The 20,002-nt window shown below is 44.0% G+C and overlaps 1 protein-coding gene across 1 annotated transcript in view; it reads left to right on the plus strand.

Moving 5' to 3' along the window:
* IQCA1 (IQ motif containing with AAA domain 1) overlaps positions 1 to 20,002 on the plus strand; it is an 827,164-nt gene that overhangs the window by 586,276 nt on the left and 220,886 nt on the right. Inside the window, exon 13 of the mRNA XM_030209164.1 lies at positions 16,626 to 16,708. Within this exon, the coding sequence (XP_030065024.1) occupies positions 16,626 to 16,708 (83 nt within the window). The remainder of the gene's footprint in view (positions 1 to 16,625; positions 16,709 to 20,002) is intronic.

The raw sequence follows: 20,002 nt of genomic DNA on the forward strand, positions 1-20,002 counted from the left end.
CCCAACCCTGAGGCAACTTGTGGATTCAACGTTGTCCTCTTCGGCACTGAGAAGTCTCAAAGACAAGCTTTGGGTGAAGGCCATTGATCACCCTCGAAGCATGGTGCTAGGAGCTCTGGGGAGTCAAAGGATTCGGCATCTGAGAAGCATTGGCGCCTGGAGGACCACTCTCCCTCTATACAGGAGGTGCCAATGTGTCAATCTCCCAGCCAAGACCCAGCTCCTGCATCGACCACAGAGGCTCTGCAACCTGCTTCTGAGCCAGCATCCCAGCCTTTCCCAGTGTCGGCCCCCAGTGAGCGCATCTGGGCCTTTATCTCTGAGTTGCTGGATGGCCTTCTTCAACAGTGTGCATCAGCATTGGGGGTGCTTGTGCCTACACTGCCTTCTGTTGTGGCCCTGCTTGGCCCTCAGCCTGTGGTACGGCCACCAATGCCGGATGTGGCTCTGGTGTCAACTGACACCCAGGCCAGCACTCCCTTGATGTTGGTGGAGGAAGCTTCGCTGGATTTGAGGCAGGAACCGACTTCTCAACACCATTCCCAAGAACATGGCTCCTCCACATTGAGTCAGGTTTGGTCTCGACACTCCCACCAAGGAGATATTGTCTGACACTGAAGAGGAGTGCTCATGGGATTCAGAGAAGGATCCAAGGTACTTTTCCTCAAATGAGTCCTTTGGAATTTCATCTGAACTCTCCCCTCCACCTGAAAGGAGAAAGTCTCCTATGGAGAGCCTTTCATTCCTTTCTTTTATCAAGGAAATGACTAATGCCATTCCATTTCCTTTGGAAGTTGGTGGACGAGTCCAAGGCCAAGATGCTCAAGGTCCTGGACTATGCGTCTCCTCCTAGGGAAACTGACTGTTCCTCTCTAAGAGGTACTCCAGGAAATCCTCATTAGGAATTTGGAGTCCCTTCTTTCAGTCCCGGTCATGCCCAAGAAGATCGATACCATGTACTGGATCCACAGTACACCTGGTTTTGATATGCCTCAGTTGCCTCACAATTCCATGGTGGTGGAATCAGCTCTCAAATAGCCAGGAGTTCCAGGGACCATGCCTCAGTGCCCCCAGGCAGAGAAGTTGCCTGTTTTGGGAGAAGAAAGTTCCAGGCCTCAATGCTCATCTCCCGAATAAAATCCTACCAGTTCTTCATGAGCGTCTACTTGTGAAACTCGATGTGCAAATTGTCAGACCTGGCTGAGAAGCTCCCTCCAGAGCAGGCCAAGTCACTTCGCAAGTTGATCAAGCAGCAGAAGTCGTGCCGAAAGTTCTTGGCCAGGGGCACTTCTGACACTTTTGATATGGCATCCTGGATCTCTGCCCAGAGTATTGCAATGCGCAGACTCTGATGGCTGCATGTTTCTAACTTGGAACACTCTGTTCAGTAGAGGTTGGCAGATGCTCCATGCTGGGAGGATAACCTTTTTGGAGAGAAAGTTGAGGAAGTTGCAGACTAAATTAAAAAAAAACATACTGATACCATCTCTTCTCTCTTCTGCCAGGTGCCTTCTGCATCTACCTCCTCAGCAAGGAGGACTTTTTGCAAACCGAGGAGTGCCTATTACTATCAGAGGTAGAGGTACAACCTCTTGGATCACCAGCCTGCTCAAGCTCAACCCCAGTGTGCTTGTCCATATCAACAGCATTCACCAAAGACCCCTGCGCTCCCCAGGCAAAGCAAGGGAAGAGCTTTTGACTGGCTCCAGCAGAGCATAGCCACAGTAAAAGTGTCTGTCCCAGATGACTTGCCGATCAGGGGGAGGCTGAAGCTTTTCCACAAAAGGTGGCCCCTTATAACCTCTGGTGGGTTCTTCAAATAGTCTATCTAAGATACATACTCAATTGGTATCTAAAGCCTCCAGATTGCCCACCGAGAGTTCATTCATTCAGCTCACAGCATGGTTAGGTACTTGCAGAGGAACTCTCAGCCCTTCTTAAGGCCCTGCAGTCAAGCCCATTACACTAGGGGAGGAAGGGCAGGGATTTTATTCCAGGTACTTCCTTGTACAAAAGAAACAGGGGAGATGCATCCCATCCTAGACCTAAGGGCCCTGAACAAATTCCTAATCAGAGAAAAGTTTAGGATGGTTTCCCTGGGCACCCTTCTCCCAATGATTCAGAAAAATGATTGGCTATGCTCTCTGGACTTAAAGAATGCATATACTCACATCCTGATACTTCCAGCCCACTGAATGGATCCTCTATTTCGGCTGGGAACACATCACTTTCAGTACCGCGTGTTGCCTTATTGCCTTGTGTCAACTCCCAGGGTCTTCACCAAATGTCTTGCGGCAGTTGCAGCATCACTACATAGACTGGGAGTCCATGTGTTCATGTATCTTGATTGGCTGGTAAAAAGCACCTCTTCAGTTGGTGCTCAGGAGTCCATACTGATGTTTATTCGGGTGCTCAAGCTACTAGGGTTTGTTTTAATCTACCCCAAATCCCATCTTTACCCTGTCCAACGATTGGAGTCATAGGACCCCTGCTTGATACTCAGCAGGTTTGCGCCTTCCTTCCAGAGATGAGAGTGAACACTCTTGTCACACTTACTTCCACAGTTCAAGCCTCTCAGCAGGTTTCAGCTCGGCAGATGTTGAGATAGTTGGGCCACATGGCTTCCACAGTGTATATTACACCAATGACACATCTTCACATGAGATCAGCTTAATGGACCCTAGCTTCTCAGTGGTATCAAGCCAAAGGGAGCTTGGAAGATGTCATTCAAGTGGAGCTTGTACGCTCCCTTCAGTGGTGAACCATTCGATCCAATTTGACTGGGACTTTCATTCCAAATTCCTCAGCCACAAGAAGTGCTGATGACAGATGCATCTCTCCTGGGATGGGGTGGGGGGGCTCCTGTAGATGGGCTTCACACCCAGGGTGTTTGGTTCACCCAGGAAACAAATCTTCAGATCAATCTCATGGAGCTCCGGGTGATGTGGAACGCTCTAAAGCCTTTCAGAGATCGATTATCTCATCAAATTGTGCTCATCCAAACAGGTAATCAGGTTGCAATGTATTACACCAACAAGCAGGGAAGCACCAGATCACGCCTTCTGTGTCAGAAGGCTGTTTGGATGTGGCATTGGGTTGTGCTCGCGACTTCGAGCCACTTATCTGGTGGTCAAAAACAATACCCTCGCCAATAGACTGAGCAGGATAATGTAACCTCATGAGTGGTCTCTCAATATAGGCATAGCTGTAACATCTTCTGAGGCACCCCATAGGTAGAGCTTTTTGTCACTCAGATCAACCACAAGGTTTTCTGTTCCAGTCTTCAGGCCTACGACACACTAGCATCAGAAGCCTTCCTCCTCAATTGGGGAACAGGTCTGTATGCGTATCCTCCCATACCTCTAATGGGGATAACTTTGTTGAAACTCAAGCAAGACTGTGGAACCATGATTCTGATTGCACCGTACTAGTCGCAACAGATTTGGTTCCCTCTACTTCTGGAGTTACGCTCAGAAGATCCGTGTAGATTGGAGTGTTTTCCAACCCACATCACGTAGAACAAGGGCATCTTTTACATCCTAATCTCCAGTTTCTAGCTCTCACAGCTTGGATGTTGTGAGCCAAGATTTCACTTCCTTGGGTCTTTCAGAGGGTGGCTTCTGGGTCTTGCTGGCTTCCAGGAAAGACTCCACTAAGAGGTGCTGTTCTTTCAAATGGAGGAGGTTTGCTATCTGATGTGAGAGATCTCCTTTCTTGCCCTGCACAGACCCTGCTTGAATACTTTCTACATTTATCCAAGTCTGGTCTCAAGACCAACTCCGTAAGGTTCACCTTAGTACAATTAATGCTTATCATCAGCGTGTAGAGGGTAAGCCCATCTCTGGACAGCCTCTAGTTTTTCACTTCATGAGAGGTTTGCTTTGTCAAAGCCCCCTGTCAAACCTCCACCCATGCCATGGTACCTCAATGTCGTTCTCACCCAGCTGATAAAAGTTCCTTTTGATCCACTCAATTCCTGCCTTCTGAAGTACTTGATGGCATTTTCTTGATGGCTGTTACTTCAGCTCATAGAGTCAATGAGTTTTGTCAGGAGTGCTGGAGGTCAAAATTATTGCTGGACATACTTATATTAATATGAAACCAGCTTGACATAATATTAAACCAGCTTCTGACCTCTGAGAACTTCCCCCTCCCCTTCAGGAATCAGAGGATGGCAAAATGGAACAAATGGTGTTGAGCTGCCTGCTAGTCCTGTGTTTAATTACTCTTGATCAGCATACTTTTTGTTCCATCTGAGAGCAGGGCTCTAAGAACAAAGGAAGCCAGACATAGAGGCTCCATCACTAAGGACTTCAAACAGGAGAACCTGTGAAATTGCTCACCTCTCCTGACTTCAAAGAAAGTACACTGAAGTTTGGCTGGGAAGGAAGATAAGTTTTTTAATCTCTTTGTTCTGGAGGTTTAAAAGCAGAGCACATGCTCAAGGCACTGCTCTTTCCAGGGCACTGCTCTCTGTCTAGGGCACCTCTCCCCCCTCATCTGTCTCCCTGCAAGCAGAGCACACAGGGCTCTGCATGCACTACTTCTCTCTCTGTCTTTCCCCCTGCACCTACCCATCTCCAACCACCAGAGCTCCGGCTCTGCCCCCCCTTTCTTCCCCAAAGCCTTCTCTCCCAGAGCACATGGATGTGTTTTCTTAGGCCCTTCTTTCTCTTCCTTTCTCTCTGCACACATATATACACCTCTTGTAGCACAACCCCAAGGCTTCTCTCTTCCTCTGAACAAACACCCTATCCTTTCTATCTCTCTCTAAACACACACCCAGAGGCAGCCTGTACCAGTTACCTGTACTAAGTGCTGTAAGCCTATATATATCTGCAAAATATAATATACTTTATATATCCAAACCCGTGTGGAGTGTGTATTCTTTGGGAACCTACTGCCTCTGTGAACTGGACTCGGGAACAACCCTAGACAACGATTGCTGAGATTTGGGGGCTCGTCCAGGATGCAAGTTTTAGGCCTTATTGGTGGACACACCTTATACTAAGTTTCATCACAACAGAGTAGTCCTCCGCATTCACCCTAAGTTCTTACCAAAAATGATGCCAGAGTTCCATTTGAACCAGTTGATTGTCTTGCCAACATTCCTTCTCCAATCTCATGCCTATCCTGGTGAAAGCAGCTTGCATACCTTGGATTTCAAGAGAGCATTGGCCTACTACATGGAGTGGACCAGGCCCCACAGACAGTCCGCTCAAGTTTTTATTTCTTTTGATCCCAACAGGATGGGGGTCGCAATCGGGAAACACACCATTTCTAATTGGCTAGCAGATTGCATTTCCTTTAACATTCCCAGGCTGGGCTGGCCCTAGAGGGTCATGTCACAGCTCATAATGTCAGAACCATGGCTGTGTCAGTAACCCACTTGAGGTCAGCTTCCATTGAAGAAATTTGCAAGGCTACAACATGGTCTTCAGTTCACACATTCACATTACACTTCTGCCTTGAGCAGGATACCTGATGCGACAGTTGGTTTGGGTAGATAGTGTTGCAGAATCTTTTTGGGTTCTAGAATCCAACTCCAGACTCCTAGGCTCGTTTTATTCCATTCCAGGCTGTACTCTCATTCAGATTGTATATATTCTCAGGTTAATCTCTGTTATGGGGGCGCTATTGAGCTGCTTACAAGATGGATGCCTGAGTCCATTGCTCTCCCTGCTCTACAACAAGATTACTCCAATTTATCGACATTTTTGAATATTTTTCAAAGCTCGTTAATCTGCATTGACTCTTAATAAGATGTAGATAAAATGTCTGTATCGAACCCTGCAAAATGCAACATGCAAAATATGATTCCAGCTGGCACCAAAAGAATGAAGCATAGTCCTCCATCCCCTGAAAAAATGGCGGAGACAGGAAAACATACCCAATCAGCTTCAGATTTAATGATAGAACTACGAACCTTAAGAGACTTAACATCTAAACAATATGAAACTACTTGCAAACTCAAAATTAATTTAGAAGCTCTTACTGAATCGCTCTCTGCCTTCCAGATTCATGTTGAACTATTGGAGGTGCGTGCAGCTCAGGCAGCCCTGTTAATGGTGCAGCAACAGGAACAAATTAACAAACGCTTTAAAAAACTGGAACAAGATGTTGAAGATCTCTCTAATCGGCATCGTAGGAACAACATTCAGATCACTGGCCTCAATTAAGGAAGGGAAGGGACAGACATAATAAAATTTTTGCAGTCATGGATCCCTTAAATTTTGCACATTACAGAAGATCTCTTGCTTCAATTCAAGTGAGCTCATTGAACTCCTTCAAAACTTAAAACTGGATTACAACACTCCAGACGTATAGTGGCCAAACTATTAAAATTTCCACAAGCTTTGCAGATATTGACTAAAGCACACAATGCTACAATCGTAACATTTGATGGTAAGAAAATATTTTTTGTGAAAGATCTTGCTCAGTCTACTGCACAGAACAGGAAATCTTTTCTAGAAATGCGCGCTTGCCTGAAATCATTAGGAGCCCGTTATAGTCTGCATTATCCAGCCACAATGACTATTACTTTGAATAACACAACTTGTGTTTTTGACTCTCCAGACAAGCTTCAGCTATACCTTGATCATTATCAATTTCAGGGTATGGTTACTTGAACTTTTCACTCAAATGCTGTAATTTTTTTTTGTTACATTTGTACCCCGCGCTTTCCCACTCATGGCAGGCTCAATGCGGCTTACATGGGGCAATGGAGGGTTGGGTGACTTGCCCAGAGTCACAAGGAGATGCCTGTGCCTGAAGTGAGAATCGAACTCAGTTCCTCAGTTCCCCAGGACCAAAGTCCACCACCCTAACCACTAGGCCACTCCTTCACTCATCAATTTCTGATGCATATTAGTCTATACAGTGGTGGAAATAAGTATTTGATCCCTTGCTGATTTTGTAAGTTTGCCCACTGACAAAGACATGAGCAGCCCATAATTGAAGGGTAGGTTATTAGTAACAGTGAGAGATAGCACATCACAAATTAAATCCGGAAAATCACATTGTGGAAAGTATATGAATTTATTTGCATTCTGCAGAGGGAAATAAGTATTTAATCCCTCTGGCAAACAAGACCTAATACTTGGTGGCAAAACCCTTGTTGGCAAGCACAGCGGTCAGACGTCTTCTGTAGTTGATGATGAGGTTTGCACACATGTCAGGAGGAATTTTGGTCCACTCCTCTTTGCAGATCATCTCTAAATCATTAAGAGTTCTGGGCTGTCGCTTGGCAACTCGCAGCTTCAGCTCCCTCCATAAGTTTTCAATGGGATTAAGGTCTGGTGACTGGCTAGGCCACTCCATGACCCTAATGTGCTTCTTCCTGAGCCACTCCTTTGTTGCCTTGGCTGTATGTTTTGGGTCATTGTCGTGCTGGAAGACCCAGCCACGACCCATTTTTAAGGCCCTGGCGGAGGGAAGGAGGTTGTCACTCAGAATTGTACGGTACATGGCCCATCCATTCTCCCATTGATGCGGTGAAGTAGTCCTGTGCCCTTAGCAGAGAAACACCCCCAAAACATAACATTTCCACCTCCATGCTTGACAGTGGGGACGGTGTTCTTTGGGTCATAGGCAGCATTTCTCTTCCTCCAAACACGGCGAGTTGAGTTCATGCCAAAGAGCTCAATTTTTGTCTCATCTGACCACAGCACCTTCTCCCAATCACTCTCGGCATCATCCAGGTGTTCACTGGCAAACTTCAGACGGGCCGTCACATGTGCCTTCCGGAGCAGGGGGACCTTGCGGGCACTGCAGGATTGCAATCCGTTATGTCGTAATGTGTTACCAATGGTTTTCGTGGTGACAGTGGTCCCAGCTGCCTTGAGATCATTGACAAGTTCCCCCCTTGTAGTTGTAGGCTGATTTCTAACCTTCCTCATGATCAAGGATACCCCACGAGGTGAGATTTTGCGTGGAGCCCCAGATCTTTGTCGATTGACAGTCATTTTGTACTTCTTCCATTTTCTTACTATGGCACCAACAGTTGTCTCCTTCTCGCCCAGCGTCTTACTGATGGTTTTGTAGCCCATTCCAGCCTTGTGCAGGTGTATGATCTTGTCCCTGACATCCTTAGACAGCTCCTTGCTCTTGGCCATTTTGTAGAGGTTAGAGTCTGACTGATTCACTGAGTCTGTGGACAGGTGTCTTTCATACAGGTGACCATTGCCGACAGCTGTCTGTCATGCAGGTAACGAGTTGATTTGGAGCATCTACCTGGTCTGTAGGGGCCAGATCTCTTACTGGTTGGTGGGGGATCAAATACTTATTTCCCTCTGCAGAATGCAAATAAATTCATATACTTTCCACAATGTGATTTTCCGGATTTAATTTGTGATGTGCTATCTCTCACTGTTACCAATAACCTACCCTTCAATTATGGGCTGCTCATGTCTTTGTCAGTGGGCAAACTTACAAAATCAGCAAGGGATCAAATACTTATTTCCACCACTGTATTTACAAGCTAAGCTTGATTAATCTTCTTTCTTTTATTTTTTGCAAAGTGATATTTCAATAACTTTCTCTTACTATTTACTTACATTTGCTGTCAAAAACAAAGTAGCACTCACCGATTTATATTTCATAGAGTAACTTATACAGTTGCTCTAATGTATCTATACCACACAACATTGTTGGTGTTTATTCATTGATTGGTTTTACACTTTCTTATTATAGATTGTGGAGTATTTTTCCAACAATTCTTCTTTTCATTTATTAGAACAAGGACTCGGTGTCTGAACGCCACCTTCTCATAGCTCCGCTTTTTTTTCTAGTTTCACTGCTTGAACTATCATGGTTCTTTATACTGTTCTTTTTTTGTGTTGACCACAGATGAGCTGCTTTCATTTTCTATTACTTTGATTTTCCTGGTATTTGCATTGTATAACAATATTATGTGTTTCAACACTTTTCTTGCATACAACAACAGCTAATAATGATATTCCTCTAACCTTAGTTTCCCGGATTGTTAATGGTCTAAGACACCCCATAAAAAAAAAAAATCTTAGTATACTTAAAAAAAAATTTGAAACCCCATAATTTGTCTACAGGAAACCCATATTTCAAATACAAAAGCAATCATTAAACATTGTAATTGGATCTCACTCTCCATTGACTCTCCCTCCAATGGGAGACAAAATGGAGTATCTATTCTTTTCCGTAAGGATATTTCCCCTATAATATTGTCCCAAGATATAGGTACACAAGGTAGACGGATAATCTTAAAACTTTCTTTACTTGATGAAACTATGGTTATTGCTAACATATATGCCCCAACTTCTGACTCTAGAATTTTTCAATGCATTGTTTCAAGAATTACAAGCTTTTGAAGATATCCCTGTTGTTCTAGTTGGAGACTTTAACATCCCTCTTGACTTATATCTTGATAGACATTCTAAAGCACAACTTCTACCATCTAAATCTTCTATCATTTTTCACTTTTTCTTGTCACACTTTAATTTGTTAATTTGTTAGACCCTTGGAAACTTCAACAAGAGATTACACATTTTTCTCTGCCTCACATAACAGTTTCTCTAGAATTGATTATTTTTTACTTTCTCATTCCTTAATTGACTCTACTCTCTATTTCCCCTGTAGTCATATCAGATCATGCTCTGATCCAGGGGCGTAGCCAGACCTCAAAGAGGGAAGGGGCCAGGGCCCAAAGGGCGGGCACATTTTGGTCCGCCTCCCCACACTGCCAACTTGACGCTCCCTACCCACTGCCGGCGCTACACATACCTTGGCTGGTGGGGGTCCCCAACCCCCACCAACTAAAGCACTGCTGCTGCATATACCTTGGCTGGTGGGGGTCCACAACCCCTTCCAGCTGAAGCACCGCTGCCGCCACTGCACGTACCTTGGCTGGCGGGGGTCCACAACCCTTGCCAGCTGAAGCACCGCCACCGATGCCGCTGCACATAGCTTGGCTGGCGGGGGGTCCACAACCCGTAGTAACATAGTAAATGACGGCAGATAAAGACCTGTACGGTCCATCCAGTCTGCTTTATATGTATACCCAAGTTTGATTTGTCCTTGCCTTTCTCAGGGCACAGACTGTAGAAGTCTTGCCAGCTGAAGCACCGCTGCCGATGCTGCTGCACATATTATGGCTGGTGGGGGTCCCCAACCCCTGCCAGCTGAAGCACCGCTGCCGCCACTGGCATACCTTGGCTGGCGGGGATCCACAACCCTTGCCAGCTGAAGCACCAATGCCGCTGCACATACCATGGCTGGTGGGGGTCCCCAACCTCCGCCAGCTGAAGCATTTGTCCAGCACTGGTCTCCAGCACCGCTGCATTGCCTGCCCTGCTGTTTCTTCCCCTCATGTTTGGCATACTCGTTTTAATGAAATTGAGCCTGCTAGAGGCTGTTAATGCTGTGGTAGAAAGTTTTAAAACTAGGGGGGAAAAGGTATAGAGGTTAGTTGATAAAGTTTGCTTTTTCTTTTCTTTTCTTTTTCTTTTGTTTTTATTCTGCCTATCAATAACCTACAATTCCTTCTTTAAACCCCAATCTTTAAGTTCCCAAAGCACAGAGCAAAATAATGTTCTTTTACCAGAGAAATGTCCTCTTCTCTTAGAACTTCTCTCAGAACTTCAAGACAAGGGTGTCCCCTGTTCCCTTATCTTTTCAATATTGCCTTAGAATCCCTCCTTATATCCATTAGAGATCACTCAAATTAAAGGGATTGTCTATAGAGATTATGAATATAAACTTACTGCCTATGCTGATGTTGTCCTTTTATATATAACTAATCCTGAAGTCTCTATCCATGATCTTTTCCAATTGATATCTTAGTTTTCTTTTCAGGGTATATGGTAAATCAACAAAAAACTGAAACTATTCCCCTCAATCCATATTCTAAACCTCATATAGCTAAAGACTTGAATTTGATTTGGTCTAATTTGAAAATTAGATATTTAGGTATAGAATTATGTACAAACTTGGAAGATTCAATCAAACTAAATTGTAATAACATTCTTAATTTTGTTAAAACTTTACTGCATTCATGGCATTCTCTTCATCTTTCTTGGTGGGGATGTCTTGAAACTTTTAAAATGATGTTCTCTCCCAGGGCCAGTTGCATTATTAGTATGATCCCTGTTTTGTTTCATATGGCCTTTTATACACAACTTGATAAGCTCCGCAGTTCCTTTTTATGGAATTCTAAACAACCTAGAATCGCTTTAGAAAAACTGAAAAGCACAAAAGCAATGGGTGGTGTTTTGTTTCCAGACTTTATTTCTTATAAGGCTTTTATTTTATATATGAACATAAGCGTAGCCATACTGGGTCAGACCAATGGTCCATCTAGCCCAGTATTCTGTTTTCCAAACAGTGGCTAAGCCAGGTCACAAGTACCTGGCAGGAACCCAAATCGTGGCAACACTCTATACTACAAATCCCAGGGCAAGCAGTTGCTTCCCATGTCTGTCTCAATAGCAGACTATGGACTTTTCCTCCAGGAATTTGTCCAAACCTTTTTTAAACCCAGATATGTTAACGGCTGTTATGATATCCTCCAGCACAGTTCCAGAGCTCAACTATTCGTTGAATGAAATAATGTTTCCTCCTATTTGTTTTAAAGGTATTTCCATGTAACTTCCTTGAGTGTCCCCTAGTCTTTGTACTTTTCGAACGAGTAAAAAATTGATTTACTTCTACTCATTCTACACCACTCAGGATTTTGTAGACCTCAATTATATCTGCCCTCATCCGTCTCTTTTTAAAGCTGAAGAGTTGCTCTTGGCTCACTTCTTAAACAAACTATAAACCAGCATGATTGACTTTGGAAGAATCAGCAATTCACCCATTAGTACCTTATATTTAATGTCTGCTTCCTCCTTTTCTTCTAAGAATTTGAATCCAGTTATATATTCTACTTTTCATTGTCTGATTGAATTTGATAAAATGTTGACTCACTCCATCAATTCAACTACTCATATATCCTTATGGTATAATCCACGTATCCTTATTAACAAAAAATATATATTTTTTAAAGAATGGAACAATAAAGGAATTCACTCTGTTAACATCATATTTAGTCCTGACAATCATCTTCTTCCATTTCCTGAGGCACAGCAAAAATGAAGGGAAAGATCCTGGTTAAAGACAAGGCCTAAAAGCGTCCGAATTATGATGAAAAAGAAAGGAAACTTAAAACCTTGCAAAATAAACTAGAAACTAAAGGAAAATATTAAAAAAAAGGGGTTCCAAAAAATGGGAACAAAATAAAGGACGAAAACAAATCGCAGAAAGGCAAAAAAAAAAAAGCTCTTTGGAGACAGTAAAAAAGCACACCCTCTCCTCATCACAGTAGAAACGGAACTGAGGAGACCACGTTCTCATGGCGGGCAGGAAGGCACTTGCACATGTACGGTGGAGTGTGTCTTGCACTCCACAAAAACTCTACTTATGCTTTTCATAAGTCCCGGACTGGGTGACGCGAGTCAGCATCACTCACTTGTGAGAATCTATAAGCCTGCTTGTCCTTGGAGAATTTGTGTTACAGTGGAAGGAGAAAGATATGAAAATTAAAAAAAGGTGAATTATTGCAATATGAAACTGGGATAAAATTGACAGACAGCAATTCCGGGAAATATAACTGGTAATTTAGAACATCAAATAGAAACCTTGGAAGAATCTATGGTTTATTGGGATAATATGAGGCTCATTTTCGAAACATAAAAAAACGCTAAAAAGGTGGCACAAAGCAGCAGATGGACATTTTTTTGCCAAAACGTTCAAATCACTATTTTTGAAACTAATTTTAAAGACATTTATCTATGCACAGAAACTTGGAAAAATGAAAAATGAAGGCAGATAAAGACCATATGGTCTATCATCTGCACATCTATGCCATCTGCTCTCCCTATCACTCCCTTAGAGATGCTATATATTTGTCCCAAGCTTGTTAAGTATTCTACATTACAATAAATTAGATTAATATCTATACATTCACATGCAAAAAAAAACCAACAACAAATAGTTAACACCTCTTAGAACCTTTCTAAGGTGGTTTATCCTGTTATATGGATGAGTAGAATGGAGGGGCATAATCGAATGGGGCCGGCCATCTATAAGGGCGGCATCTGTAATGCCGTTAAGCGGCGTACCCGACTGTATTATCGAAACAAGATGGCCGGCCATCTTTCGTTTCGATAATACGGTCGGGGCCGGCCAAATCTCAACATTTGGGCCGCCCTTAGAGATCGCCGGCGTTAGAGATGGCCGCCATTGGTTTTCGCTAAAAATGGAAACTAATGGCGGCCATCTCAAACCCGGCCAAATCCAAGCCATTTGGTCGTGGGAGGAGCCAGCATTTGTAGTGCACTGGTTCCCCTCACATGCCAGGACACCAACCGGGCACCCTAGGGGGCACTGCAGTGGACTTCACAAATTGCTCCCAGGTGCATAGCTCCCTTACCTTGGGTGCTGAGCCCCCCCAAGAAAAACCCTAAAACCCACTCCCCACTACCATAGACCTTAAAGGGTAACGGGGGCACCTAGGGTACAGTGGGTTTCGGGTGGGTTTTGGAGGGCTCCCATTTACCACCACAAGTGTAACAGGTAGGGGGGGATGAGCCTGGGTCCGCCTGTCTGAAGTGCACTGCACCCACTAAAAACTGCTCCAGGGACCTGCATAGTGCTGTCATGGAGCTGGGTATGACATTTGAGGCTGGCATAGAGGCTGGCAAAAAAATGTTTTTTAATTTTTTTTTTTTTTTGGGTGAGAGGAGGTTGGTGACCACTGGGGGAGTAAGGGAAGATGATCCCCGATTTCCTTCGGTGGTCATCTGGTCAGTTTGGGCACCTTTTCAAGGCTTGGTACAGGTCAATATGTTTTGTATGAAAGGATGGTGTGCGGTGTTGCATCTCCTGTGCCTCCCACCATTGATGAAGCCTTGGATCATGTAACTCTTACTGGTGTTGCTGTTGATGACTATGTTGAAAGTAAACTGTAAATACATTCTAGCTTTGTCATCTTCCCTTCTAATCATGTTTCATACACAAAAGGGTAACATTTGTTAGCCCAACTGTAGCTTATCTTAAGTATGTTGCCATTAAGATTTTACCATATCCTCTTACTACATCATGCCTTACATCTGTACTGTGCTATAGCTACTCAGACGTTTGACTACACTTACCCCTGTTTTAATACCTTTCTTGTACATGAGACTTGCTGCTCCCCACTGGAATAGTTGGGATTTAGCAGGAGCTCCAGTACTTGTGAAGCCCTTACTCTCGAAGGCCTTCAAGGGGGGAGCTGTAGATATAGGACATGCTGGACATGAACCCTAATGACAGGACTGCAAAGGCAGCCTGACAATTGTGAGTAAAGCTAGGCCTCACAGTACAGGTCAAGAGGGCAAGCCACTGAGAAGCTTGTCAACAAGTGTGACACAGAATCTCATGTACTTTTTTTGCTTATGAAAGAGCAAAATCAGCTGACATGGAGAAATAACAGAAATATGCTTTGCAGAAGAATATGGTTAATAACTCTGCTTATCTAAGGGGAATTTTCCGTTAACCTCTGTTAACCACAGAAGCAGGTGAGTGGAGAAACAGAAATATGGTTACTGAGAAGATGATTTCGCAAACAAGAATGTCTTTGTTGATCATAAGTAAAAATGCTTTAACATGATGATTCTGCAGTTATAATTTGATGAACCTTAATGAACCTGTAACCCCAATGAAATATGCTTTGACATGATGATTTTGTGTTTCCAATGATAAGTATATGGGGCATGAAGTTATAAAAGTTAGAACCATGGACCAAAGCAACCAGAGAACTAATGTCAATGGTCATGCTTGTGTCACTGTTAGTCTCTCATATGAGAATTGATTATACTACTCAGCTTATCTGATTATATCCTGTATCCTTGCTTGGTAAGTGAAATAAATAATTATTATTCTCATATATCCGTAGCCTTCTGAATCTTTTTGTCTCCTCACTTAGTGGGTGATATTTACATTATTGCCTGGAGTGGTGGACACTCTAGGCGATGGGTAATTTGTAGTTAATTACTTGGGGAGGGCTAAAAGAATTTACAGAAGTCCACTGCAGTGCCCCCTAGGGTGCCTGGTTGGTGTCCTGGCATGTCAGGGGGATCAGTGCACTACGAATGCTGGCTCCTCCCATGACCAAATGCCTTGGGTTTGGTCATTTTTGAGATGGGCGTCCTCGGTTTCCATTATGGCCGAAAACTGGGGTTAACCATCTCTAAGGTTGACCATCTCAACATTTAGGTCGACCATCTCTAAGGTTGACCTAAATGTTGAGATTTAGGCGTCCCCGACCGTATTATCGAAAAGTAAGATGGACGCCCATCTTGTTTTGATAATACGGGTTTCCCCGCCCCTTCGCCAGGACGTCCTTAGAGATGGGCGCCCTTAGATATGGTCGTCCCCATTCGATTATGCCCTCCACATATGTTTTGAGTATTTTTTTATAATATGTTTGTTTTTAAGTTATGTATGTTTTTTGACTAGACTCTGATGCAGGTGGTTTCACTGAAACACAGACCATGTTGGGTCTGTTCAATAAAGTACTGAAGTCTCCTTGTGCTTTTTTGACTACATATATGTGCTTAACATTTAAAAGTGAGCAATTACACCAGACATAGAGTTATGTAAGTGTTAGAATCTAAGCACAGTATTTGTAAGTTAAATATGCAGCGCTGTTTTATGTACAATGCTGTGTACATATAGTAGCACTACAGAAGTGATAAGTAGTAGTAGTAATAGCAGGTTTGAGCCCCATGTGTATCCTCCCTCCACCCTTGCAAATATAGCATATGTAAGTTAAGCAGATATTTACAGAATAGCACTTATGTGCATATGTTTCCCCATGTTGAATGTCTATTTCCACACATAAAACACTGCTTTATGCACACAGATTGCTTTTAAAATTCTCCACCTTCATATCTACAAATAATAATAAACTGTATTATCTGAAAGTGATGTCTATTCTGTGTTAATTTTCACGATATAGAACAGTACAAATGACTCACAAATTTTTAAGTGTTTATGGGGACCTTTTACTAAGCTGCATAGGCGCCTATGCGTGCCCAACTCATGCCAATTCAGAACTACCGCCCAACTACCGCGTGGCCCGGGTGGTAATTTCATTTTCTACATGTGTCCACCACGCTCCCTGGAAACTTTATTTTATTTTTGCAGCACGTGGCACTAACCAAGTGGTAATCGGCATTGTATGCGTGCTGACGATCACCGCCCTGTTAGCATGTGAGACCTTACCGCTAAGTGAATGGGTGGCGGTAAGATCTGAGGCCCAATATGGATGAGCGCCAATTTTCATTTTGCTATACATCCATTTTTGGCCAAAAAAAGACCTTTTTTACAGGTGCGCTGAAAAATGGATCTGTTCACGTCCAAAATACGCCCTACACTAACACAGGCCATTTTTCAGCGCACTTCGTAAAAGGACCCCTATACTTTTAATTGATGCCATATCTAAAATCTCCAAAAACTTTTAGGTTTAATATAGTTTGGTGATCCAAATTTGGAAGAAAATAAAATCCAGGGGTTAGATGACCTAAATAAATAAATTTACTTTTGTTTCAAGTGGTGTATTTTATCTGCAGGACCATTGATTCCCTATACAAGGAACTTGTGGAAGAAGGTTTGCTAATACGGCCAAAGAAAGTATATCTGTCAGATTACATTGGTAAGGTCCACATGTCATGTTTTTAAAAACCTTTTCTAATAGCAAAGTTATTGTGCTATCTTTGAGTTTGATGTGTAAGTAATATTCTCAGCCTTCACGAGATGAATCCAGTAATTCAGAGTGTAGTAGAATGTATGTACTGCTTGTGCCTCTGGGTGTTTATATAAAACTTAAAGATGATTAATAACAGATACATAAACTCAGTATAATTCAAGGCTTGTTTTTTTCCCAGACAAAACTCTGGCAATAATCAAGGTAGCTCACAAGGTTACCTAGGGCTTCATTTACAAAGCAGCGGTAAGCCCAACGCGAGCTTACCACTTACTAAAAAGGAAGTATCACCGTGCTACCACAGCAGCCCAGCAGTATTTCTCACCCCCAGCGAGCCGTCATACCTTGCGCTACAAAAATATATTTATTTTTGTAGCACCGGTGTGTACCTGGCGGTAATCGGGCAGTGCCGGTCGCTGCCCGGTTAGCACAGGAGCCATTACCGCTACCTCAATGGGTGGCGATAAGGGCTCCCCCATGAAATGGCTGTGTAGCAATTCTTTACTTGCAGCATGGCCATTTTCTGCAGAAAAGAAAGACCTACCCTTTTACCCGCTTCGGTAAAAGGGGGCCTTGGCGCGTGTCAAAAATACGAGCTGATGCCAGAGCAGGTCCCCTTTTGCTGCAGTTTGGTAAAAGGGACCCCTAGTAAAAGTAACACAGTACTAAAATACATAGGGGCCCTTTCACAAAGGCACAGTAGGGCTACCATGCAGGTAGTGTGCTCCAAATCGGTCGTACCACAGGAGTAGTGCAGGAGCCCGGCGTAGTTCCGAACTTGGCGTGCACAGTTTTCTGTGGTAGAAAATAATTTTCTATTTTCTACCACGTGGGATTTCCCAGCAGTAATTGGTAGTGCAGCCACATTGCTGCACGCTGCCCAATTACCACAGGGTTAGTGCGTGAGCCCTTACTGCCTACTAAATTGGTGGTGGTAAGGACTCAGGCAGTAAATAGCCGCACTCTAATTTTAATATTAGTACATGGCCGTTTACTGCCCCATTTTTAAAAAGGCCCAGCGTGCACCAATTTCATTCACCAAGACTAGCGCAGACCACTTTTTACCACGGCTTAGTAAAAGGGCCCCATAGAACAGCATTTTAGAAAGGATGTATAAATCAAGTTCCGCTAATATTTTAAAACAGGATCTGCCGAGCCTGTTCTAAAATCTAAAATACATCAAGGAATGGATGCTTATGCAACAGTTATGTGTGATGGAAGCATCTATTTTATAACCATAAACATCTGAAATATCAATGTGGTCAGAATGACAACATAAGTATTGCACAATAATCCTGATATTGTCATTAGAAGAGATGACAAAGGAGGTGCTATCCCGTTGTACAAGACATGGAGGAGCATTTTCGAAAGGGACATCCATGTTTTGATATGGACGTCCTCGCAAAACGTTCCGATCCAGGGGCGGGGAAACCCATATTTTCAAAACAAGATGGATGTCCATCTTTCGTTTCGAAAATACCGTCAGGGACTCCAAATCCTTAAATTTGGTCGTCCCTAGATTTAGTCGTTTCTGATTTTCGGCGATAATGCAAACCAAGGTCGTCCATCTCAGAAACGACCAAATGCAAGCCATTTGGTCGTGGGAGGAGCCAGCATTTGTAGTGCCCTGGTCCCCCTGACATGCCAGGACACCAGCCGGGCACCCTAGGGGGCACTGCTGTGGATTTCATAAATTGCTCCCAGGTACATAGCTCCCTTACCTTGGGTGCTGAGCCCTCCAACACCCCCTCCAAACTCACTACCCACAACTGTACACCACTACCATATCCCTTAGCGGTGAAGGGTGGCACCTAGATGTGAGTACAGTGGGTTTGTGGTGGGTTTTGGAGGGCTCACTGTTTCCTCCACAAACATAACAGGTAGGGGGGTATGGGCCTGAGTCCGCCTGCCTGAAGTGCACTGCACCCACTAAAACTGCTATAGGGACCTGCATACTGCTGTCATGGACCTGAGTATGACATCTGAGGCTGGCATAGAGGCTGGCAATCAATATTTTTAAAGATGTTTTTTGAGGGTGGGAGGGGGTTAGTGACCACTGAGGGAGTAAGGGGAGGTCATCCCCGATTCTCTCCGGTGGTCATCTGGTCATTTCGGGCACCTTTTTGTGCCTTGGTCGTAAGAAAAACATGACCAGGTAAAATCGTCCAAGTGTTCGTCAGGGACGTCCTTGTTTCTTTCGATTATGGGTCAAGGACATCCAAGTGTTAGGCACTCCAAAGTCCCGCCTCCGATACGCCCCCTTGAACTTTGGCCATCCCTCTGACGGAAAGCAGTTGGGGATGTCCAAAATCGGCTTTCGATTATACCGATTTGGATGACCCTGGGAGAAGGACGTCCATCTTCCGATTTATGTTGAAAGATGGACGTCCTTCTCTTTCAAAAATGAACCTGAGAGAAGATTACCATGCTGAAGCCTTGAAACAGTTGTCGAATACACATAACATGACTATCCGCCTTATTTTCGAAAGAGAAAGACGCCCATATTTCGACCCAAATCGGGAGATGGGCTTCTTTCTTCCGTGGGCGCCCAAATCGATATAATCAAAAGCTGATTTTGGGCGTCTTCAACTGCAATCTGTCGCGGAAATGGCCAAAGTTGACGGGGGCGTGTCGGAGGCGTGGTGAAGGCGGGACTGGGGCGTGTTTATCGGCCGAGGAGAGATGAGCGTCCTCGCTGATAATCAAAAAAAGAAAGGCGTTTTTAGCGTGAATTTGGGTCACTTTTTTTGGACCCTTTTTTTTCATGAACAAGTCCCAAAAAAGTGCCCTAGATGACCACCGGAAGAATCGGGGATGACCACCCCTGACTCCCCCAGTGGTCACTAACCCCCTCCCAGCCAAAAAAAAACAACTTTAAAAACTTTTTTCCAGCCTGTATGCCAGCCTCAAATGTCATACCCAGCTCCATCACAGCAGTATGCAGGTCCCTGGAGCAGTTGTTAGTGGGTGCAGTGGACTTCAGCCAGGTGGACCCAGGCCCATCCCCCCCCTACCTGTTACACTTGTGGTGGTAAATGGGAGCCCTCCAAACTGCCCCCAAAACCCACTGTACCCACATCTAGGTGCCCCTCTTCAGCTATGGTAATGGTGTAGAGTTGTGGGGAGTGGGTTTTGGGGGATTTGGGGGCCTATGGACTTCAGAGGTAGTTAACTTTTTTTTTGTTACAAGTGCCCCCTAGGGTGCCCAGTTGGTGTCCTGGCATGTGAGGGGGACCAGTGCAC

Source organism: Microcaecilia unicolor, chromosome 7 (genome assembly GCF_901765095.1).
Source record: "Microcaecilia unicolor chromosome 7, aMicUni1.1, whole genome shotgun sequence".
Classification (NCBI taxonomy): Eukaryota; Metazoa; Chordata; class Amphibia; order Gymnophiona; family Siphonopidae; genus Microcaecilia; species Microcaecilia unicolor.